This window comes from Ixodes scapularis, unplaced genomic scaffold, assembly GCF_016920785.2.
Source record: "Ixodes scapularis isolate PalLabHiFi unplaced genomic scaffold, ASM1692078v2 PGA_scaffold3__209_contigs__length_174095766, whole genome shotgun sequence".
Lineage (NCBI taxonomy): Eukaryota > Metazoa > Arthropoda > Arachnida > Ixodida > Ixodidae > Ixodes > Ixodes scapularis.
The window spans coordinates 88,234,760-88,259,350 of NW_024609868.1; the positions used below are offsets into that span (position 1 = coordinate 88,234,760).

The following is a 24,591-nucleotide window of genomic DNA, read 5'->3' on the forward strand; positions in this document are numbered from 1 at the left end:
CATCGTGCTAACTCGGCCATTGGGCCCAAGTCCGACCATCGACGCGCTGATTGAACACGAGCCCCGGTCGAACACTGACGCAGCACTCGTGCCCAATCTCAGGCCTCGATCGATCTGGCTGTGATTACTGTGCGGAGGCTTTCTGCTTTTCTTAGATGGTGTTGTCCTGGCCCGCTGGACGTCGCCCCTGTCGTATACTAGAACCGGTTGTACCTAGCTTTCCCTGCATTTCTTTCGGCGCCGCGGACCACGCCGCACGCTTTGGCAAAATGGTTATTGTGTAAGCGACTTAGTGAAGAACGTAAATAGGCTGACAAGAGATGTGCTCCCAGTGCCTTCAGTTTTGTTTTGCTCGAGCAGTCCTTCAATTTGCCTTTTGTTTCAATTCTCCCAGATGGTGACGACCGACGACGTCTTTGTGCACCTGGGTCCATGGCACGTGCCTGTCATTGTCTTCTGTCTGTACCGCGGCTTTCCCGCTGCTTGGCACGCGATGGCCACGTCGTTCACTGCGCCGACCCTCGAACATTGGTGCGCCAGGCCTCCTCTATTCTCCAACTGGAGCACCCAAGAATGGCTTGAACTTGGAATACCTCGGGACATCAGCGGTGAATCATAAACTTCATTACAAAATCTTACAAGGGGGGGAGAGTTGAACGAGACGAGGCTACCTTTAAATAGATTGGAGTAACTCGTTAAAAAAAATGCGCTCGGTATGACACCTTACCTTAGCGCAAAAAAGACCAATATAGTGCCTTGGTTCTCGAGAAATATCAAATGGAACAGGTGGATAAAACGCAACTATGCAAACAAAATTCGTTTTGTCTTAGTCTTGCTATTTTATTGAAGTAGAAGTGGATGGGGTGGCGTGGGCCTCATACAGTATTTATTTCCCTCAGTGATGCTTTTAAGGACAATTATATAACTGTATCGTAAATCGAGTAAGTCAACGAGTATACATTGTCTATGTGTGTAAAGAGTCTTGTACACGTTACATACAAAACGCAATTCATTACAAGTATTCCTCGCTTAGTAAGTACTCAAATAGACTACTTTATTCTCCAAAGAACATTTAATGGACTTGTATTACTAAAATACCCGGTGCTTTTTTATTTCTTCGGGTTCTAAATAAGGCGCATTTTTCAGACATTTATTATTATTGTATTAGAATCACCTGAAGACGAAGTACCCATCTTTTTATTCCACCACTTTTGGTTGACCATCGACCTGCTAGAGACATGCCCTGAGGAGGCCTTTGTTGGAAACTTGTTTAAACAAAGTGCGCTATTAGGAAAGGGAATGGAAGAGCTTATGCGTTTCAATCTTGGTGACGAAAATATGCCCACATGTGTAAAAAATCTATGTTTTATGGGCTCAATCTATTTCAAAGTAGCTCATTGGAGCAAGCAGTGTCTTGATTCGTTGCCTGAAGGAACGTTCACATTCGCATGTGCCACAGCAACTCAATCAACCTCAGACAGAACTACTCTCAAACATTAAATGAAAAAAAAAGGATTCTTGTAGAATGTTATTCGTTTATCTTGGATGTGGCGAAAATATGTCTGCGACCCGCCTTAGATATGGCATTATCTTGTTGTGGATATCTTTGGGAGCACCAGATTTTAGGGGTGGTCTCGGTCAGATTCGGATGTTTAACAGAGTAGGAGGGTAGGATAGGGTTGTTTGAGCGATTCATAGAGACTCAAATTCTATATTAACCATCAATATAACTACGGAAAGACTTCTTGTAAGATCACAGAGCTCTCAGTCCTAGCTTGAAACCCCCAAAAGGCATAACGTAAGCTTTGCAAACACATTTATACCTTTTGTACAGTACTGTTATTCGTTTTTTGCAATATCTAGAAAGTATTAAAGTGGACAGATTGAAATATTGTAGCTCAAACAGGAATTACAAAGTAGTTATAAATTCAGAAACAAAGGGAGAGGGATAATAAAGAAAGAGTAGCGGTTACAAATAATTGTATAGGGTGGTTTCATTTGAAATCGAACCCGCTTGTCGGGGTGGGTCTTTTTATTTTTTTTAAATATATGTAATTGCCCCATTTCTGGAAATAACAAAACCGCTTTCCAAAATTTTTTAAAACATATTTCGCTTCACAAAAAGTTATTGAGTAGAGCAGGGTGAAAATCCGTTTTTTACTCTGTGACTTTTCTACCCAGTTCTGTACGCTGGTATGAATATGGGAAGCATGCAAAACTCCCAGTAATTTTTTGACCTCTTGTATGTTATTTGGACTATTTTTTAGTTCAAAGAAAAATACTTTTGTATTTTGGTTTATTGAGGTAAAAAATGCCAAACATCGCCTCTTTGACAATCCGGTGACATCTTCAGAGCCTTGTAACTCATGAGTTATTATATTTGTCACTTATTAAATACTATGCGGGTGGAGCCCTATACATGAACTATCGACGGGCATAAGTTTTGTTGATTTTATTTTCACTGAATTTTTTATATAAAATTTGAAATATCGTCGAAAATGAATTTAACCGATATTTTTAACGCACTTTATCAAAAAAGGACATTTTTTATTTCGTGCAATTTTATTATTATTGCTGCCGATCATATGAACTTTTAATTGGCATGATGCGATTTCCCCCTTTTTGTTGTATCTTCTCTAGAAGTGATAGAAATTGCTGCCACGTGACAATGCGGTGACAACTTCGGAGCCTTGTAACTCATGAGTTATTATATTTCTCGCTTACCAAATACTATGCGGGTGTAGCCCTATACATGGAATATCGACGGGTATAAGTTTAATTTATGTTATTTTTCATTGAATTTTTTGTATAAAATTTGAAATATCGTCGAAAATGAAATTAATTGCTATTTTGAACCCACTTTATCGTAAAAGGCCATTTATTATTTCGTTCAATTTTTTTTATTATTGCTGCTGATAATATAAAATTTCAATTTGCTTGATGCGATTTCCCGCTTTTTTGTTGTATATTCTGTAGAAGTGATCGATATCGCTCCCACGTTCTCAGAACAGCCAAACGCAGTTTCTGCAGGTCGCCTTCGCTGCAAAGACTATACTGCTTATTTGTGTGTTCAAATGCAGAGGTTAAATGCATTTTGATTGAAAACACTCGTGCTTGGCTACATTGTATTTTATTAGTTTTTAATGATGGCAACTGACATTCCTTAGTCTGATATTTAGCGGTGCAGCGGATCGATGTTCCATTATCCGATGTTTAGAGCCAGGGCACAAAGTACGGAGAAAACGGAACGAGCTCTTCATGTAGCCAGACCGGGGTCATATATCTGTTTGTGCTATACACAGCTTGTAAGAAACGTACAGCACGCCCGGCCCTTCGCGCTATAGGCCCATCTTCGTTACACCCAGGAAGCATCCGGCACGGGCGCCAGTCAATGATGTGTCTTGTCGCGTGCGATCAAATAACCATGTAATCGCCTGTTCTTTATTGTCAGCGTGTATAGAAAAAATATGTAATATCACATGCCCTTCTTTAAGAAGGAAAAGCAGTTTGCAAAAAAAAGTGAGGAAAACGGACTGAGTTTACATTAAGCGAAGACAATTTTTTACAGAACACAAACACCAATTGGCGATAAATAGTCACTTTTATTAATTAACGCTAATATATTTAGGATGCACTTGTAAAACAATATGTTGTTGTGCTTTAAAGAGTCCAGTTCACGAGCAACGCAATATTGGAACTTTTTGACAACGGCATCGGCTTGCCTGTGGAGACGATCGAGTGCGGGGGCGAGCTGAACTTTGCACCGCAGCGGTCGGTAGGATGCACCCGAGAAGTTCAACAGCGTGGTAAGTCGAGACGGACAGAACGAAAACTGGAGCCGAAGCAAGAACTTGAGACGGTGGCCCTTCTGTTTGAACGAGTGTGTGAAGTTAAAAATAAAAGTGTTGGGTTTTGTTCAAGACTGATCGATATCTCTGATGCCAAGAAGCAGGGATTCCCACATGCACAGAAGGCAGCGAAAGCAGTCACTCAAAGTCTCTGTAGACTTTTAGTTTCTCCACTTTGTCGCACCGAGCTTAATGCAAAGATTGTACAGGTATATGATCCCGGTCTGGCTACATGAAGAGCTCGTTTCGTTTTCTCCGCCCTTTGTGCCCTGGCTTTAAACGTCGAATAATGGAACATCCGCTGCACCGCTAAATATCAGACTAAGGAATGTCAGTTGCCATCATTAAAAATTAATAAAATACAATGTAGCCAAGCACAAGTGTTCTCAATCGAAATTAATTTACCCGCTGCATTTGAACACACAAATAAGCAGTATAGTTTTTGCAGCGAAGGCGACCTGCGGAAACTGCGCTTGGCCGTTCTGAGAACGTGGGAGCGATTTCGATCACTTCTTTAGAAGATAAAACAAGAAAAGGGGGAAATCGCATCAAGCCAATTGAAAGTTAATTTGATCGGCAGCAATAATAAAAAAAATTGAACGAAATAATAAATCGCCTTTTTGGATAAAGTGGGTTCAAAATATCAATTAATTTCATTTTCGACGATATTTCAAATTTTATATAAAAAATTCAGTGAAAATAACATAAACTAAACTTATACCCGTCGAAATTCCATGTATAGGGCTACACCCGGATAGTATTTGTTAAGCGACAAATATAATAACTCATAAGTTACAGGGCTCTGAAGATGTCACCGGATTGTCAAAGAGACGATGTTCGGCATTTTTTACCTCAATAAACAAAACTACAAAAGTATTTTTTCTTTAAACTAAAAAATACTCCAAATAACATACAAGAGATCAAAAAATTACTGTGAGTTTTGCATGCTTCCCGTATTCATACCAGCGTACAGAACTGGGTAGAAAAATCGCAGAGTAAAAAACAGATTTTCACCCTGCTCCACCCAATAATTTTTGTGAAGCGAAATATGTTTTTAAAAAATTTTGGAAAGCGGTTTTGTTTTTTCCGGAAATGGGGCAATTACATATATTTAAAAAAAAAAATCAAAAGACCCAGCCCGACAAGCGTGTTCGATTTCAAATGAAACCACCCTGTATTATATTAAAAGTATTCAGCATGCACTTGTGATACCCATCTCTAAGCAACCACAATAAAAAAATGCTGTAACATGTAATCGAAATTATGTAATTTGATTACTCGTAATGAGTACTGTACAAGTCAGTATGTAAAACGATCACTCCGTGCATTTGGCGCGCTTGATTTCAAAGCACAGCTCACGAAGGTAAATTTAAAATTGCTTTCTTGAAAGAAAAGTTATTTGTCCAAATGTGGCATTTTCACTGATTGGTAAAGTGCGCTTTCTAGTATGCATCACAACAAAGAACAAAAACGAAAAACATTCCGGTGTTCATTTATAACAATAAATAAAGGTTATTTCTTTCTTAGACATAGATTAGAAACGCACGATCTAGCCCTGTATTTGCGATAGATCCATACGTCTTGATGTATGGTGTACCCTTTGCAAATTTTATACTAGAATATGGGTTCGATAATTAGGCGGTATGAAAAGAGAGCCGTGCACTGTAAAAACTATCGGTAACCCTACTTTCCCGCAAAACACTTGAAACAGGCAATCTCTGCGTTCTGCGGAGGGAGCTCCGCGAATGACGTTGCTAAAATTATTCATTGAAAAAAGAATAACAACGACGACAACATTAAGAGACGGGGCAGTAACATTGAGCATGACATAACAACGTAAGGTGTCAGGTTCAGTGCCATTATGTTAAAACACCAGAGACTGGGTGTGAAAAAACCTTGAAACAGCCAAAAGTAGATGAGACAGGGAATTAAGTGACTCAGACGACGTCTCAAACTCAGCTAATAAGTTTATTCACTAAACCTCTTATATAAACTTTGAAACCAAGATCGTCACTAACCAACACAACAAGCAAAAAAACAAAATGTTTAGAAAGATAGGACAAAGAACAGGAATTTTCGTTTGTTTGTTATGTTAGTTAGCGAAACGCCAGAATCCAGCGTTCCGCGTTCCAACGCGCTCGACGAGTGCAGTGAACACAAATGCAGCTAGCTTGAGGTCTACCCCCTAATCATTCCAACCAGAGCTCGCCGTTCTGAAGACCCCGCGAGCCTCTCGTCTACTCCTCTTTCTCAACGCAGGTCGTTTATTAGGCATTCTTAATTTAGATGTTGGCGCTTCTGGCTTCGTGGTGGGCTCTTGGCCCTTCTTATCGGTCACTGTTTCACTCTTAATACCTATGGAGCGATAATAAAATGACCGCGAATTGTAAAGCCCTGCGCTTCCTGAAGTGTCAGACTAAAGTCTCGCTGCTCAAGGAAGTGATAGCGATTATACTTGGGCCACGCCCATGCTCCGTTTAGACTAAGATATTTTAAACCGGCTATTTCTGAAAATCATGACTTGCGTTGTCATACATGGAGGAACCGATATCGGATATGTAGAGTAATTGAGATGTAATTAAAATCATAAAAGCGTGAAAATTGACGGTGTGGAGACAAGCTCCATAACAACACAGCGTCCTGTAATTCTGTATTCAGAATTTGGGCGCTTTTAAAATGCAAGGACAACCAACTGGCCGAATTAACCACATTGTGGGGTTCAGATTTTTGGCACATTCATTCTATACCGAGTTATTTTACGAAAATAGACCACAAAATGGCAGCTCGTGCGCCGGCAGACAAACAGTTCATGTACTTCTATTCCAATAATATGAGGTTCTTTGTACATACAGTTTAATAAAATTTCGGCAGAGGCACTTCAGACTGCTTACTTGTAGGAGTGCGAAAGCATTCCTACACGCACGGAAAGTGTTTCACGGGCTGCGTTCACAGAGCGGGATCCGCTGGGATAGCTCGTAGCGTCCGCTGCGTCCGCACGTAAGGGGAAACGGAGTATAGACACGGCATGGTTTTGAAAACTTGCGTGCGAATAACGAGTTCTCCTCGAGTGACTTCCGAAGATATGATATAATTCTAAACGTGCTGTGCCAACTTGCGGCATTTGTCGCAAATGCAAGCAAACGTTGGACATATTTTTTTTTTTCCATTAGAAGGCGGCGGTGCTGTTGTCTCACCTCCCGTGTATACCTCCCGATACAAAATCCACGTCCTTCTCTCTCTTTTGTTAGCGCAAGCAACATTAGGTGTCAGAAATGTGGCCAACAGACTGTGCCTAAAGTAAGGGCGAAAACCAGCTTTCTCACCAAACTTACTTGCCGATCCTGTAAGGTTGTGCAAGATGTTAAAAAAGCAAATACGACACTTTCCACTAGTTTTGATTCGTTTTTTTGTCCTTCCTTTAACAAACACAAGGCAACTACATTGTTTCCAAATTATCGATAATAGGCTAAATATCGAATAAATTGTGAATTGTGCTCGAGCCTTCGCTGTTGTGCTTTCTTCTTTGTCTGCCCTAATCTGTTTTTTTCTTTTTTTTGTAACTATGGTCATTTTAAACCATCTAGTTTTGCCTATACGTTTTATTCGTAAAGACAGCCTACGTTGTGACACAGTGGATAGCTTTTTACGTCCTCTGTAATGCTCAGTTCCGCAGTGCAGTGAGATTGCTATTATTTATAATAATTATATCCCAGAGCCACTCGGTGTGCAGTTGTGTAGAGATGGGCATTGCGCTCATGCACTCCACGTTACCCTGTCACCAACCGGGTGGTTACAAACAAAAGTGACGAAAATAACAAAAACACACTTATACATTCTTACACGAATATTCGGGTGATAATATACAAGCGATCCTGGGTGCCGTCTCTCCCACGAGGTATTGTCTTTGTTAATTGAGAGGGAAGCGAGCTGCAAAAGGCGACTACACGCATCACATCCCATCGGGACACGTGTACCAATACGACTGTTAATGCGAGGCTCAAAGAGCAGGTTAGGTAAACCATCGCCTATGATTCGGCGAAACAAAATCCACCAAACCAATTGTTCAAAGCATGTTGAAGTAGTCTGGTTGTCGGAATATCCTGGGAAACCGACTATTTCTAGATGTCCAAATATATTTTCAGGTTCGTCATTGACGTTTACTCTCCGTAGGTTGAAACGATCTGCAGCCAATCGCTGCAACCTATCAATGCTTATCACATTAAGGGATGATCCATTCTGTGATGCGCATTGCCCAGCGTACTTCTCAATTCTTGTTTCTTGTTTTTTTCTTTCAGATAGCGGAGAAGTGACAACAAGCCGGTGCGAGATGTTTGCTTTTGAGGAACTGCTGAATGGCAGTATCCTCATTCGCAACGATTCTAGAGTTCGCTGCTCGAATTGGGAGTACGACAGAGGAACCCACACCAACACACTCACCAATCAGGTTTGTTACCTTATCAGAGCATTACTCACTGGCACACACAACTTGGTTCTATAACTACCGACAGCTCAACATACCAAATGTTTTCTTTATTTTTCACACTTCTTGCTTTGTCATCCGTTCTTCGGCGTTCTAATTGGCTAAAGCCGCGGTTCTATTGATCGCAAAATAGTAATAACGTGCTTGCGACTTGCCACACTCTAAAAAAGTCTGTGCGTCCACTTTCACGCACAACACTCGGAGAGCCAATCAGCGCAACTTACGGAGGCAGCTGAGCGAATAAAGATGCCGAAACATATGTTTAGACCAAAAAAAGCGCAGTCTGAGTTGTGACATTAAGCAATGCAAAACGTCACGCTTGCATTGCTTAATGTCACAACTCACCCTGCGCTTCTTAGGATGTCAGTGACTACGTATTTTAAGAGTTAAAAAAGGCGGCCTCACTAGGTGCTTCCAGCTCAAATAAAATAATTCATTTTTTCCCGCCACCATGTTTACCATGTTCCTCTTGGCCTATCACAAAGATCTGAACAATAGTGTCCCACATATTTTTTTTATATTATTCAATCTTTATTGTGTTGATTCGAAATTTAAGAAAACAACATCAACAACAACATAAGTCAAATTATAGAGGGTCCCTACTGTGGCACACAAGACCGCCCAAACCCTTCCTGGTTTTACTTTGCCATCACAATTCTTTGCTTATGTTTCTGCAGTTTGACTTGGTGTGTGATCGCATCTGGCTGCGAGCCGCTTCCCAAAGTGTGTACATGGTGGGACTCATGGTTGGAAACTTCTTCTACGCTCATCTCTCAGATTGGTGAGAAAATATCATTCAGCTCTATCGTTCAATGTAAAAAAAACAAAAAAACTTTTAACTGCCTAGGCAGATGTACAAATTGAATTGTAATTAGGCAATATTAGACAGATTTGAATCCAATTTTCCGCGTATCATCGATGAAGGTCAGTGTATTTAACTATGTAAGGTCGTTTTGTGTGAGAGAACTGCAACGCATTATCACCGTTCTCCACACTTAAGACAACCTAATCATGCACTCATTCTTTATGATTCGAGGAACGTTTAGAACGATTAAACAAAAATTCTATTTGAAGGCGCCGTGCTTTCTTTAAAATAGTTCTTATATAGGCGAATTGATGTGCTTATGACAGTAAAGCATTTTTTAGCGACTAAAATGGCAATTACCTGTTTATTTCGGGATACGACTAGTATGGAAGCGAAACGTTACATCAGAAATTCCCGTTGCCATTTCTCAATTTCGTTCATTATTTCTTGTAAATCATGAAAATAACAAAATCCTAGACTTAATTGAACACTTGAGATTAGACAAACTCAGACAGCTTGAGAATGACAGGCTCGTTCTGTGTGTCGTTCGTTGATATTGCCTGATCATGCTTAGCTCCGTTCACCCCCGAGAAAACCACACGCAACAAACGCTACCATCAGATAATATTTGGTAGTACTTAGGTGGTTCTATGCCCGCTCGGGGCCCGGGTAGAGGGGTATGACTGGCTGCGGTTTTCCGACCTCCGGTCCGCCTTGCTTTTGCGAGCGAGGCGGTGCCTGTGCGGCCTCAACTCCGCTGCTCCGCCTTGTACGTTCTCTGCCTGCGCGCTCGATCACCGACTACTTGGTCGTTATGTCTCGCCCGCCCGTGATGGCGCTTTTCCTTCGCCTGAGCCCCCTTACGCGCCTACTTCTTCATCCTCCACACTTTTGACTGGAAGTATCGTTCAGCTCGTTCTCACTCGAACTTAACTCTGAAAATGCAGGTGTGCCTACTTTCTCGAAGAGCACTGCAATCAACGGAAGCAGCTTGGCGAATGACTAGACCTCAAAACAAAGACTGCGACAGGGCAGTAAAAAAACTGTATATTTGAAAACACCGTTCATTTTGTCACATCGGAGAAATCGCACTCATTGGATAGCAGTGATTAACTCCGAGCTATATACCCGAATCCAGACGCTCGGGCATCTCCTCGGTCATCTTATATATCGGGCGAGATCCAAGTAACACCCGATGGGAGCCATGTCAAGCCAATTTCAAAGAAGCAAGCCCCTTTCTTTTTTTAGTTGTCAGGGGTAAAAGTTTGCAAAAAATTCGATTTATGGGTACTTCAATCATACATTTTATCAATATCGCTGTAGCATTGTATCAAGCATTTTGACCAACAACCCGAAACCACTGATCAATCAAAGTTATTTCATTGTGTCCATTTGTTAGTTGCCTGCATACCACTATTAATAAGGTCATTGGGACGATCGAAGCGCAAATACTTTGAAGTAATTCATCAGGATGACTTCGTTTTCTTTTTTCATTTGCAGGTACGGAAGAAAGCGGGCATTGGCGTTCATGGTGCCTGTTCCCATCGTTGCTGGTGTCATGACAGCTTTCTCGTCGAGCTTTTTGATGCTAAACATTGGGAGGTTTATTTCCTCTTTGGGAATCGGAGGAATCCAGAATACGACATTTACATTTGGTAATGAATTACTATTCCTTGTGTTTTCATTATAATTTGAATTGTTCAGAATGAGCTACATATGAGATGCGTTCATAAAAACGGGTACATATTAATATCTAATAAAATATTTAAATATAAAAAAGGGGTTGGCAGACCCACTAGTAGAAACCTTTTTGCTTACAAATTTGTACTTTCGGAATTTCTCACTTTTCTCCGTTTTCGTGTTACGAATCTGTTTGAATTTTTTTAAAGCTGGAAAGCACCCTTGCTAAATATGACACAGCGCGCAAAACATGATTTATCTTAATTTATTTTTCTCTCGTGGGCATATTGGGTTTTGCAACGAGATATAAGCTATTGTAGTACAAACAAACCCTGCAGATTTGAAATTTAGCCTGCAAAAGGTGGCTTCAAAGGCAGTTCCGCACTTTGTGTTTTAATGCCTGATATTTATGACCTTGTAATTACTACCTTTTTATTACAACGGAAAAATAACAGTGTGTCCTACCCCCCTTATAAAAAAACACAAAAAACAACAACAACGAAGTAACGTCTAGGCCAAATTTGTATTTTATAGTCGTAAATGTTCAGTGCTTCTTCTCGGTAAAGAAATACCTGAGATATTTTGCCTGCTGTTTGTTACTTGCCAATCAAGCCGGTTTCTGGTTCTGCCTAACAAGTATGATTTGATTCGACGAATCTCGATCTACTCAATGAGACACTACATTCACAAGCCTGTAACATGCGGGTTGGTGCCTAGGTGGTCTCGGGTTGGTTACGCGGCCCCCGGTGGGATTACATTGGGCCCCCGGTGGGATTACATTGGGCCCCCGAGTTGTCTTCTGAGTTCTTAAAAGCTTGCCTTCTCGCAAAGCACATAAAATACTGCACATTAGACCCCTTTTGATCTGACTCCTGAGTGCTAACATTTAGAACGCGACCAGCATTAATAAAATATTTTTATTTATGGCTAGCAGCGAGTAAGGGCAGTCTTATTTAGACCCTGTTTGAAAATCAAACATTTCTTATAATATAGCAACTACATATGTGTGCCAAAAAAATTCAAAGTCGTAGCGATAAGCGAACTTAGCTAATAGTTTTATAAATGTGCTTTATTATTCTAAAACTAAATTTTCGATTATCGAAGTATAACACAATTTTTTTATATTAAACATATGCTGAATTGACTTAAATGCTCGAATATGACGGGTAAAGCAACAAAAAAAACTTCATTTTGGTCAACCTTTCTGCGTTTAATATTGTATATGACAATGGGAGAATTTTACTGCCTTTCTTATTGCAGAGGGATAATAATTTGCAAATTTAACTTATATAAAATAAAACGAAAGTCAAGGAAACAAAGTACGAGGCAAACTAAAGCAGCCTATATAAAACGGGTACCACGATATACTAAAAGAAATGTATTTGAGGCTATGTTCGGACACACGCGTGGAACAGAAATCTTCAAGCTGGACCGTGGGTAGAGTGATTAGAGCTTTCTCGGTTTCTTTCAGTAATGGAGGTCTTGTCTGCTCGGCACCGCGCCCTGGGTTCGCTCATCTCGAGCGGTGGCTGGACCACTGGGCTTCTGACGCTCGTGGCACTGGCCTGGTTCATCCGTGACTGGTTTCACATGCAGCTGGTCATATCGCTCGCGTACCTGCTACTCGCTTTGAACTGGATGTGAGTTAAAGATCCCCCTGTGCTTGAGTTTGCGTGTATGTGTTGCATAACGTAATTTTAACTTACCTTATAAACATCGTTATATTTAATGCTATTGGTACTTCACCCATTTACACCGTAGAAATTAGTGTATCTCGTAAGTTAAATATATAATGTCCTGTACTGTAATCTTAAAGCCTGTATAGACGCTTTTTATAACCTCACGCCAACTAGTAGCTGATGTGTCAATTCGCAGAATCGTCCATTCTTCGGCAAAGACTCTGAGCATGTATGAAACAGGAGTGCTGAGTCAGCGTTCGGTAAAGACTCACATTCAATCACGCGCTTCGTACCCAAGAAATCACCTCCGGCATTGTTGTTTGATAGATATTGTAAATTATCAGTTTATACCCCGATTAAAGTTAAAAGAAAAACGGCGATAAGGATTCCTCTAATTAATGTTCAATTTAGATTGTGTGAATATCTGCCATGATGCAAATAGTTGTGCAATACCCTATGTCAATTTATTTTTGCGTAGTTTTATTTTTTTCCTTGAAGTGCATTTGTTGTTTCGGTCTTTCTTTATTTTGAGTTGCACTCAGGATCGGATGTGTCTTAGCCGTGCTTGCGGATATTTGCATTCGTATAACTCAGTGAAAAGATAATGCCCCCCAAATGTCGTAGTTCACTTTTGTTACGAATTGCTTTGTTTCAGGAAAACGGTAGAACATTATACAAAGAAGTATATTAGACATATGTATCGGTTAAAAAAGACAACCAGACACGCAGAAGCGATGTAGACGTATCAGCGTTATCTATTTCATACGTAGTCGAATCGGCTCATGTTTTAAGTAAAAAAATATATTATACAATAAGTTTGTTTCTGACCAAGGCGGAAAAAATAAACAAACTATAAAAATTCAATTGCCGTCATATTCCTATGGTTATACATTATGCTCCGTTTTTGACAGGACACCGACGGTTGCATTATAGGGATGGTCATTAAGTTTTGCCTCCTAGGTTGAAACTTTTTTAATATTTGATGGAATCGAAATGCCTTACGTTCAAATGAGAGTTTGGAATTTCATTGTTTCCAGGAGAGCATCACTTTTCAATATAGTCTCAAACAGCAGTGATTCACTTCAGCTACTTCTGCACTAATATCTGCATGCTGTCGTAGAAGTACGAACGCAGCTGTTGACGACATCAACGGAGCATTTCATCGGTAACCTCGTCGTTGGACGAAAACCGTGTAGCCTTCAGTGCTCCTTCATATTGGAACACAGCCAGAAGTCGGATGGCGCGGGGTTCGGGTTTTAAGGTGGGGAGGTAAAACTTCTTGGAACTGCAGCTGCTCCAGGACAAAGTTTGTCTCGTGAACAGCCGCCTTCATTCTCCTGCGACGGCATGCAGAGACTAGTGCACCGGGAACGGAAGTCCATCGCCGCTGGTGGGGAGTTGGTCGAAAAGCCAAGTGCTCATGAGAAACAGGTAGTCCAAACTACCATTCGAATGTAGCATCTTGCAATTCCATCACAGAAGAAAAACGTTAGCAGATAGGAGGCAAAACCTGTTTTGTTCCCTCTATGACTCGCTTATTACCCGAATTAATCACTAGTATACCTAAGCTAAATAGTGGGGCAGTTTACTGTAAAAAGTCTTGACGTTTTTTGAATATGTTATCGCTGTGCTCTTTTTTTTTTTGTGATACTAGAATAGAATACCTGCCATTTAAGCTACTATGTTATACATTACGCCTGATTTTCCAGAAAGTTAATTTTTTTACGAACCTGGGTAAGTGAAATATATAAAATGTGCTGCCATTCCCTTTATTAAAAAAATGTTTAATAGTTTGGTGCAAGCTGGAATCAACCTGCGTTTTGCCTTGATATTCTAAATGACAGCTTAAAACATTTAGCCAATTATGTAAGCATTGTTATCAACGCGCGATGCCGTGCTCTCATATCACGACCACTGATAAGAATGTAATCGCGGCTTAGAACGTCCTACCGTTATGACGTTTCCAGTGATTAAAGTCATTGTCTCCAAATCTCAACACGAATTTGAGGTTATAGTCAGTCATATTTATTTTGGTTCAGGAGAAAGGCAGCGCCGCAGAAAACCATCTTGCTAACACAATGAAGTACTGCGCCGCAGCGAATGAAGGCTGAACCGCATGTTAGCGAGTGGCGAGCGACGAAACGAGCGACGGCGAAAAGGGACTCGAATCAGGGACGAGTGACGGAGATTTCTCATTGTCCCGCATCATTGTCCCTCGTCATTCTAGAAAACGTCGGTCATCGCCTTGGTCCCTTGCTCCCGTCGCTTTCACGTGGTTTGCATCGTCACGCGGCCGATCGTGCGACAGCAGGACCTCGTCGCTCGCCAAATCGCTTACATGTAGTTTATACTTATCGATGATGAGATGGCATTGTGCAGGAAGAAACAAAAACAAATGGTGAAAATGATTCAAAGAGGACTTGTGGGAGAGTGTCAGTGGATGGCGTTTCGGGTTATGACAACGCATTGTTTACGTACATGCTTGAACGTAATATGTGTTTAAGTACATGTTTAAAAGTGACATGGAGGGCCATTCTTAAGATCGTACATACGAGTAGCATCAAATTTTAAGAAAGGTGAATGATGAAATGCTTGCAAAAAACCAAATATCAGTGAAAAAGAGGATGATTCATGTACACATTCAGCGCGAGTTGATATGCAAAGCCCCCTGCCCCGAGAATTTTCTCGGCGGTAGATCTTTGACCTTCTCCAAACCGGGAATTGCGTGCTTTGTACTATAGTCAATGGCAGCCTAAAAAGCGTTAGGCGTGGACAGTTCCGAGCTAAATATTAGCGAGTTTAGTATTCAAGTAAACGCACGCGCCCTGCGTTTGCATTAGCGTTGCGTGCTCCATTCTACGCATGCGCGTCGTCGCCGTGCGCCAATCAAAGACCGCAGTTGTTGGACTTCGCACGCGCTCGCATTCACTCGTACACGCAATGTGGAGAAAAAGTGAGAGAGAGGAGGAGACGAGAACACGTGGGGACGTCGGAACGCCGAGCTCTGATTTGAATGATTAGTGGGTAGACCTAAGGCTAGCTGCCTTTGTCGCCACTGCAGTCGTCGAACGCGTACGAATGCAAAAAGCAAAACGCCGGACGCCTGCACACCGCGTTCCAAGGTGTTCGACGAGTGCAGAGGAGTTAAAGGACGCTGCTAGCTTTAGGTCTAGCCACTAATCATTTCAACCAGAGTTCGGCGTTCTGACGACTCCAAGCGCCCTCCGTCTCCTTCTATCTCTCACTTTCTTGGCGCATACTAAAAGTCACGATGGTCACCCCGAAGTTAGTGAGATTGCACTTTTTTCGATAAGGACGCCGAAAAAGAAATCGCAAAGCCAGAAGCGTGACCATAATAGTGAGTTTTGGTATCGCGTATAGGAACGTAATTGGGGTTGTGTCGATATTTAGAAAATGTGTAGTTGGTCAGCCATTTCAAAGTTGCGACGAGTCACTTGCTGTAGTTGAGAAATTTAGCCAGTGCAGTACAACTGCTAGCCTGGGGTCTTTAACGTGCACCACGCAGTAGTGATACACGACAGCACGCCGGTACGATGCTCATCCAGATAGAAACGGGCAAAGGTGGAGAATGAACCCAGGATCCCTGAATTCTGCAGCGCGACCTTTCGCTCCACGTGCTCCGAAATGGCGTGCGCTAGCCCACTCGGTCACCGATCCCCGCGTAGGAACAAATAGCGCAAGCACGGCGCGTTTGCTCTATAGCATTTACGCACGTTTCACACTGAGCGTGCTCGGAGCCCCAAACCGCCTCCTTGGATTGGCGAATGGCGCCGACTCACATGCGCAGCGTAGAGCACGCAACGCTAACGCAAACGTACAGCGCTCGCATTTGCTCCTATGCGGAGCGCAAGTTTGTCCGCTTTTTTTTGCAGGGGTTGTTTTGACGTCAGAACTGACTGATTGGCTGTGATAGGCTCTGATCGAAGGATAGCGGGTAGACCTCAAAGCAAGCTGCCTTGAGTTATACCCACTATCCTTCAATCAGAGCCAGTCAGAGCATGGAGCCCTGACGTCATCACAACCCCTGCAAAAGAAGTAGACGAACTTGCGCTCTGCCATACGCATCACTAAAAACTCTCTAAGAAACCACGCCCTGCGTGGTTTCTTAGACCTATCATTGCCTGTAGAGACAAATGAATTTCCACGACAAGGCTGCTCTACTATATTCTGGGAGTCAGAGGTACTCAGTGAAAGTACTAAACTAAGTTACGCTCGTTTCACATTAAGTCTGAGAGAAGCCCACGCTACGATCCAATGCAGCGTAGATTTGTGCTTCTTTGCACCTTTTGGGGCAAATGGGTGCATAGTCGCCACGTTCGTCGTCTTTAGCGCGTTTGCTACCAACAGCCAAACCAATCACACGTGATGAATGCACCCTGAGCCTAGACATTTTTCCCGTGCGTGATTAATCTAGCCGGTGATAGGAAACGCACGAAGATGACGAGCGCCATGACATTTGTTTGGACCAGCTTGGTTAGATCCATCCGATCGTCAGCTGCGCTTATTTCGAAACAAGTGATCTCGCTACAACCGGACTGGAGCACCTTCTCAGGGGTGGCCCAAGGTCTAGGCTAGGCAAGCATGCTACGTACCTACGATAGAACGTCGTAGAGGGGTCCCTCGAGCTATCGTGCGTTGATGCATCAGCTGAGAGAACCGATACGCTCTAACGCTTCGGTCGTTTCCACGAGGCACCGTGCACGCAGGCGTTACCCTTGGACTGCGCCGTCGTCGAAATGCAATACGCTTAATGCATACTACTTTTTGCAGCTTTTTTTTTGATAAAACACCGTTTAAAACAACTTTAAGTATATTTTAGTTTACTAAAAATATAATAAACCTTTACTTTTTGTAGGCTCACTTATTCGACGGACTGGGACGACGCGCGAACCGCACCACTAAATTACGAATTACACTAAAATTACATTAGGGTATTTATATTATGGAAAAATACATGTGAAGTGTACTTCTGTGTTCTATAAGAGTACGAAGTTAGCACACTTAGTGAGTATTGCCCTTTACCGAAGGCGACTTTGGCATGTGACCATAGGGGTTCTCGACTGCACTTGATCGGTAAAATGCCCCTAAAATATTGATAAATGCTTATTCTTATATAATTAATCACTCTGTTGTTAATAATCCGATTAATACATGAAGCTACTAAGTGCCGTATGTAATGAGGTTAGAATAAATATTATCTTCGTTTTAGAGCGCAGCTCTTAAGCGCCCGTTCCCGGCTTGAGCGGCGTCGGCGTCGCCGTCAGCGTCGCCTTCGCCGTCAGAGTAACCGCGCGGTGCATTATGGGTAAAGTTCCCCGCTAAATCTAGCGGGAAAATTTCCCCGCTAAATTTAGTGGAAAAATTTCCCCGCTAGATTTGCGGAAAATTCTTCCCCGCTAAATTTAGCGGAAAAATTTCCCCGCTAAATCTAGCGGAAAAATTTCTCCGCTAAATTTAGCTGAAAAATTCCCCCACTAAATCTAGCGGAAAAATTTCCCGCTAATTCTAGCGGAAAAATTTCCCTGCTAAATCTAGCGGAAAAAATTTCCCCGCTATAGCTAGCGGAAAAATTTACCCGCTAAATCTAGCGGAAAAAAATTTCCCCGCTAAAGTTAGCGGGCGGAAAAAAATTTTCTGGGGGTCACGTGACCCCCCGAGGTCACGTGTCACGTGTCACGTGACAACGGGGGTCACGTGACACCCCCAGGTCACGTGACCCCCACGTGACCTTGGGGAGGAGGTCATGTGACCCCACCAAGGTCACGTGACCACCCCTCCTGAAAACACGTGAACCTCAGTACCCTTCCTTCCTCCTCCTCAAAAGCTGCGCTCTAATTCGGCGTTACAGGGAGTTGTAAACGGCTTTCATTTTTTCTACCAAAGAAACTCAGACTATCCGCTGAAAATCAGATAAATTTAGGCGAACATGAGAGCAATTAATGAAAATCCATTCACCAACCCAGCCACACATACAACCAATATGCAGACATAATTGGTCCAGCGGGCGTTTAGACTCATATGTAAAATTAACCCCGACTGCGTGTTCTGACAGGATCGAATATCAGAGTTCAGTAATATCGACGGAGCCCCCCCCCCCCAAACAAAAGGCGAAACAAACAAACAAACAAACAAACAAACAAACGTGGTCCTTAATTTTAATAAAATACAACTCTCCCAAAGGTTTGTGAAATATTTACACAAAAATTTCTATTTTATGATTATTTTGATGCAATAAGCCAATGATGCACAGGGTGGTGTTTTTATGGCTTTACGAATTTGTTTAAAAAAAGGAAGTGAAATCTAAACTAATGCGGACTGTGCTGTTTAGGTGTAAGACAAGGGGGATACAATATAGAGAATTAATCATCCCGATAAGTCGAATAACCAACTAAAATTTGTTCATCAACGTAATATGATTGAAAATGAACTTATTATATTAACTATTAACGTGCTGTGTGTCGTCGAAACCTACTAGATGTGTGCATTTGAGAAAGAATCGGGGCGCCATGGAAGCGCGGTATTGCGCTAATGTTACGACTCGTGCAACGAACGCAAAGCTGGCGATGCGAAATCTCGAATGATAGAGACAAAATCCAAAACAACAACTTTGCGGGTGTGTTTTTGCTACAATAGCCTTGCGCCTGTTGCACAAGAGGCAACTTTAGCGCACCACCGCTCTTCCGACGCGCTTCAAATGTTTATACAATTACTTATTTAGTGGCTTTCAAAGGCACTCATTTGGTTTTTGCTTAGAACTATATCTTCATCCGCACTAATTACAAAAATAGCCAACGAATCTTAGTTATATAATAGACAAACCATGACGATTATTATTTTTAATATGTTCCCGGGGCCGTATGGCGCTTCTGTACAGATCGCATTAGTGGCTTTCATGGCATTTTTAAATTAACATGTTAAGCCTTAAAGACACCCCATATAAGACCTCACCTTCTTGACAGCGGAGGGTGATTGTACTTTTTTCATTCAATTTACGCTGATGAACCAGATCATTTCTCTTAAATGAACCGTGAACGTTTAAAAAGAAATACGTTAGAAAATTTAGTTCAATTATATCGGGAGCTCATGCCTAAGTCATTGTCCCATGAGGCCCACGAGAAGCGAAACTTTTTCGCAATGCAGATTTGCCCACATCGCCTCGTGTGGTAACATTTATTTATTTATTTATTTATTTATTTTACAATACTGCAGGCCAGTTCTCTGGCCCAACCAGGAGGGGCAAAAAGTGCAACATATGGGTGCACATGAAAAAATGACAAAAACAATAATACAAAGGAAGACAAGACCACTGCTGCGGAATGCATTATCGAAATAGGTACCGTTCTAATTCCTGAATGAAATTGGTTGACTGAATAATGGTTTCTGGTAGCAAGTTCCAGTCCGAAATAGTGCGCGGAAAAAAACTGTGCTTAAAGGCATTTGCGAAGATGGGCTGTAGTGCGTGATCCCTATTGTGTCGTGTTTTTCTTGAAGTTAGTTGATTGAGATATGGGAGTGTATTTAAGCTTACTCTGGATGTCAGGATGTTGTAAAGAAATAAAATACGAGTCATTTTCCGATGTGTATCGAGAGGTGGTATTTGGTTATCCCTCATAAGTTCCGTGGGCGAGTCCAATCTATTGTATTTACTGAATATAAACCTAACTGCCTTTCTTTGTACAAGTTCAAGCTGGTGGATATCTTTTTTATTGTGGGGATCCCAAATGACTGATGCATATTCGAGTTTTGACCTGATGAACGTATTGTATGCGAGGAGCTTAACACTACTGGGAATGTGTTTGAGCTTTCGCCTTAGAAAACACAGTTTAGCGAAAGCTTTAGAGCAAATATTTGAGATGTGTGTAGACCAAATTAAACGATTAGTAATGGTAACACCTAGATATTTATAGCTAGTGACCTCAAGAATGGCAATGTTGTGAAGCTGATACTCAAATGAGCTTATATGTTCTTTTCGTGTAACTTTTAGAAGCACAGTTTTTTCAATATTCAAATCCATATACCAAGCTTCACACCAGTGCTCTATCTCGATAATAGATTCTTGAAGCGCAAGATTGTCGTCAGCAGTGTTGATGTCATTAAAAACAATGCAGTCATCCGCAAACAATCTCATGGAAACAGACGAAGAAACCACTTCGGTTAGATCATTTATATAAATAAGAAATAGTAATGGTCCCAACACACTTCCTTGGGGCACACCGGAAGTGACAGATAGAACGTTTGAAACATGGCCGTTAACATCAACGAATTGGGATCTATTTCTTAAGTAGGTACTTATCCAAATAATAATGTAAGAGGGGTTTATTCAGAAATAGGTGTCTCTCTTCGCAAACCAAAACAACGCACATAATTAATTGGATTGCTGATATGGCGAGCACGCCATCTATTTTAAGACACGCAAATAAGCAAGTGGGTGGGTGTAGTTTTTTTCTATTTTCTGCGCCATGTGTCAGTTTTGTATACAGGATAATATAAGCCTGCCCAGAAACTCGCAAAGATATTTTACAGACTAATATAACAAGTTGTTTTTAACAATGCATTTAATATGGCGGCTTGATTCACCTGATTTATTTCAGGTTTATGTCGGAATCTCCTCGATGGCTGCTGGCGACCTCCAAGTACCAGGAGGCCGAGCGCGTTCTCGCAGATGCTATAAAGAAAAACAAAATTAAGGACGTGCAGCCGGAGGACATCATCAAAGATTTCAAGGGCAAGCCTTCCCAGGTATTAGCTTACGCAAATTATGTTTCGATAACGCAAAAGCCAGAAACCAAATAACGTATTCTCCCTTTAGGCCGATTCTTTAAACTAGATTTTCGCATATTTTAATAGATCGTTCGATAAGAAGGTGCCATATGTTTAAAGATTGCAGTAACCGGTTTCAAGGCCATGCGAAAGCAACTTTTGTTGCCACTTGGCACTTCCGCGATCACGCTTTTTCTTGCATCATTGCTGCAAGATACGAAAACAAGTAGATGCTGAAAGAAAATGAATCTAAAATAAATAGCTCTCAATAATAACCAAATGTCCTTTTAGAACAGCACGTCCGGATATATGCAAATCTGGGAAAGAATAAGTATTCTTTAAAATAACTTCAAATTGCCATGGTGTGTAGCCATTCATTTCAAACAATGTCCAATGCAGCTATGGTACCTGAAACGCGTCTCCCACTGGTGTGTTTACCGTGTCCTAAAATGTGATTTCTCGATTTCGTCGTGATGACGCCATAAAGCGTCATGCTGTTGCGTGCCGCTATCCTAGCGGTGACATAGGAGTTATAGTAAAGCGGGAAGTCGCCGTTTCTACAGCAGGTCGCACTTTGATTTGACAGTCCACAAGAATTTCAGCAGCCAGGATTTGGAACTCCGCGACGACAGCGACACTGGCGTTCGCTCGTACTTACTGCCGGTGCTTCTAGCACCAAGCTCAAAGATCGATACATCTGACAACATGATATACCGACTTATGTGACGTCGTTCGTTGACCACTCATTATGCATGAACGGAATAGAACAGGACGCTAAAAACACCATTCGAAGACTCATTCGAGGCGCCGCAAAACACGTAAGAAATACGAAGATAACAGTTCTGAAATTGTGCTTACACAATTTGCTCGGCCCCTCCGTCAGGAAATACCTCATGATGCGCGTACAAAGTGGATGAGTGACACGAGCATCTAATGACCCTAAATGCATATACATTACCCTTGGTCGTCACTGTAGTCCTGGCAGCGTAGTTTAGAAGAAAAACAGACTCCTGTTTTTCACGTTCAATAATACAACATTGTGCAAGAAGTACTAATTACTTTTTAAAAATGCTGATAGAAACAGCAGCAACCATCATCTTTAAACTCCTCTATGCACAGCACATGTAATTTAAGGAGCGGCTGTTTTAATTTGTCTAGAAAACAATTATAAGTTCTTCCAGGGAACGAAACGTAACATACAGTTCTCGAAATGCCGTCACCCTCATCTACAACATCACCATGCATGCACTACGCATGCATAGTCATTTCGTAACACTAGGAGATACGTGGGACTGTCGCCTTAGCCGGTGTATTTTGAAAGTGCTCGGGCTGGCGCGGGGGTGAACCTTTGGGCTGGGAACGGAGTGATTATTCGTTTTATTTTTGGTGTAGGATAATCATATATCGCAGAAATCCGAAGCAAGCACGTGCATTCTTTCGATTTTGTCGCCATAATAATCCAAGTGGCTTTTCTGACATATCCGGCCACTTACGCACCGCGGTCCAGAAAGAGGGGGGGGGGGGGGGGAGGGGGGGCGGGGGCACGCGCAAGCGAACGGACAGACAGACTTGGATATTTCAGGAAGATTATGATGGTGTTAGAATGCATTCGATGCATGAATAGTTTCAGATAGTTCGTACCAAGACCTAAAAAGTTGGTGTCTTACTGTTCATAGTCCCACTGAGCAAGTTAGTATATTTGTTTACAATCGTCAACACTGAATAATTAACAAAATAACTAGCTAACCTTTCAAATAATAATTTGGTCACAAACTCTTTAATACAATATATGCAGAACATGTTAAGGAATATATCTTTGTATTGTTTCCATTAAGGTAGCCCTTATGTGTTAAACTTTAATGACCTCTACAGAGGCTGTGTGAGATATATATGAAACGTCGCTCATGACTGAGTGTATGGACATCGCAGTTTGATGTTGGGCAACGGAGAATTATTAATTATTTTACATCCACTTTAAAGAACACGAAGAAATACTTCAGCGCTATAGTGTTATAAATGCCTTAATACCTGGGAATATAATCCGGCCGTAACGGACACTAGACAGTGTTTGCAAGAGAGCTCCTGGGAATGACACCTGACACATCAAGTAGCCACGTGTCAGGTGTTCTTAAGGCAGCAAGATTGAATGTGATTTTAAAACATAGAAAATTTCTTTTCAACTTTTGAGCGTTCTGTTTTCTAACTTAGGGGGGCGGGTTTCTCTTTTATTGCTTTCTAGGAAAACACGTCTAAGAAGCCCACCTTTATTGAACTTTTTCGCGTCTCCTGCATTAGGTGGACAACAGTAAATATGTGCACCATGTCGTAAGTAGAAAGTTCTTATATCGATGCCAGCTGGTCTTACAAAGCGCTATTCACTTTATGGTACACAAATTATATAATCAAGCTTGAATGTTATTCAAGATAGGACGACATTTTCGGTACGAGAACACCTTCCGATCATTAAAGTTCATAAGCTATCATATGAAGGTACTGCGCAAAAAAACTAAGGGGGTGACGTGGTTAATATGGGTGTTAAGAGGCGGTTATGCACTTTAATATGTTCATCCATCGTTCCTTATGCAACATGACTCTCTTATGAGTTAACTGCTGAAAGTTTAAATTATGAATGCCATGTTCCTAAACATACAGATCTATAAGTGAGTGGTACTTCTGGCTGGAGCGTGCACCAATTCTTAACACGTTTGCTTCTTACCTATAGAAACCCAGCGTAGCATGCTGCTAAGTGGCATCGTATGAGTGTTGGGAAAATGGTAGGACAGTTTTCACTTCCAAACACTGAAGCCCTTACTAGAAATCTAGTAAATGTTTGTGAAAGGTGCAGTGATCTTCCGCCCCCTCTCCTAACACCGGCACCTTGCTCCAACGCTATTGATGAAAGGCAACGATCAATTCAGAGCTGTTTTAAGTAAAACTACATGCAATTCTCAATGCATGTAGTTTTATAGGTAGTTCAGACCAGGGATGCCACCGTAGGAGAGGATTGACGAACACAAATAACTATGATAAAAATAAACATATGATGAAGAGTAAAAATCAAGAGGGTCCAGTACGATGCGGCTAACGATGCAAAAATCTGTTAAGTGAATTGTCGTTTATACTACACTCTAAAAAAGTCTGCGCGTGTGCTTTCACGCACACCACTCGGAGAGCCAATCACCGCAACTTACGGAGGCAGCTCAGCGAATGACGATGCCGAAACATAAGTTTAGACCAAAAAATGCAGTCTGAGTTGTGACATTAAGCAATGCAAGCGTGAAGTTTTGCATTGCTGAATGCCACAACTCAGACTGCGTT

General features: G+C 41.7%; 1 protein-coding gene across 1 annotated transcript in view; it reads left to right on the forward strand.

Annotated features, from left to right (window-relative positions):
- Window positions 1–394: 394 nt before the first annotated feature.
- LOC8043922 (organic cation transporter protein) overlaps window positions 395–24,591 on the forward strand; it is a 55,149-nt gene continuing 30,952 nt past the window's right edge. Inside the window, exons 1-7 of the mRNA XM_040222152.3 lie at window positions 395–605; window positions 8,144–8,292; window positions 9,006–9,109; window positions 10,634–10,788; window positions 12,285–12,453; window positions 21,105–21,252; window positions 23,513–23,598. Of these exons, the coding sequence (XP_040078086.3) occupies window positions 395–605; window positions 8,144–8,292; window positions 9,006–9,109; window positions 10,634–10,788; window positions 12,285–12,453; window positions 21,105–21,252; window positions 23,513–23,598 (1,022 nt within the window). The remainder of the gene's footprint in view (window positions 606–8,143; window positions 8,293–9,005; window positions 9,110–10,633; window positions 10,789–12,284; window positions 12,454–21,104; window positions 21,253–23,512; window positions 23,599–24,591) is intronic.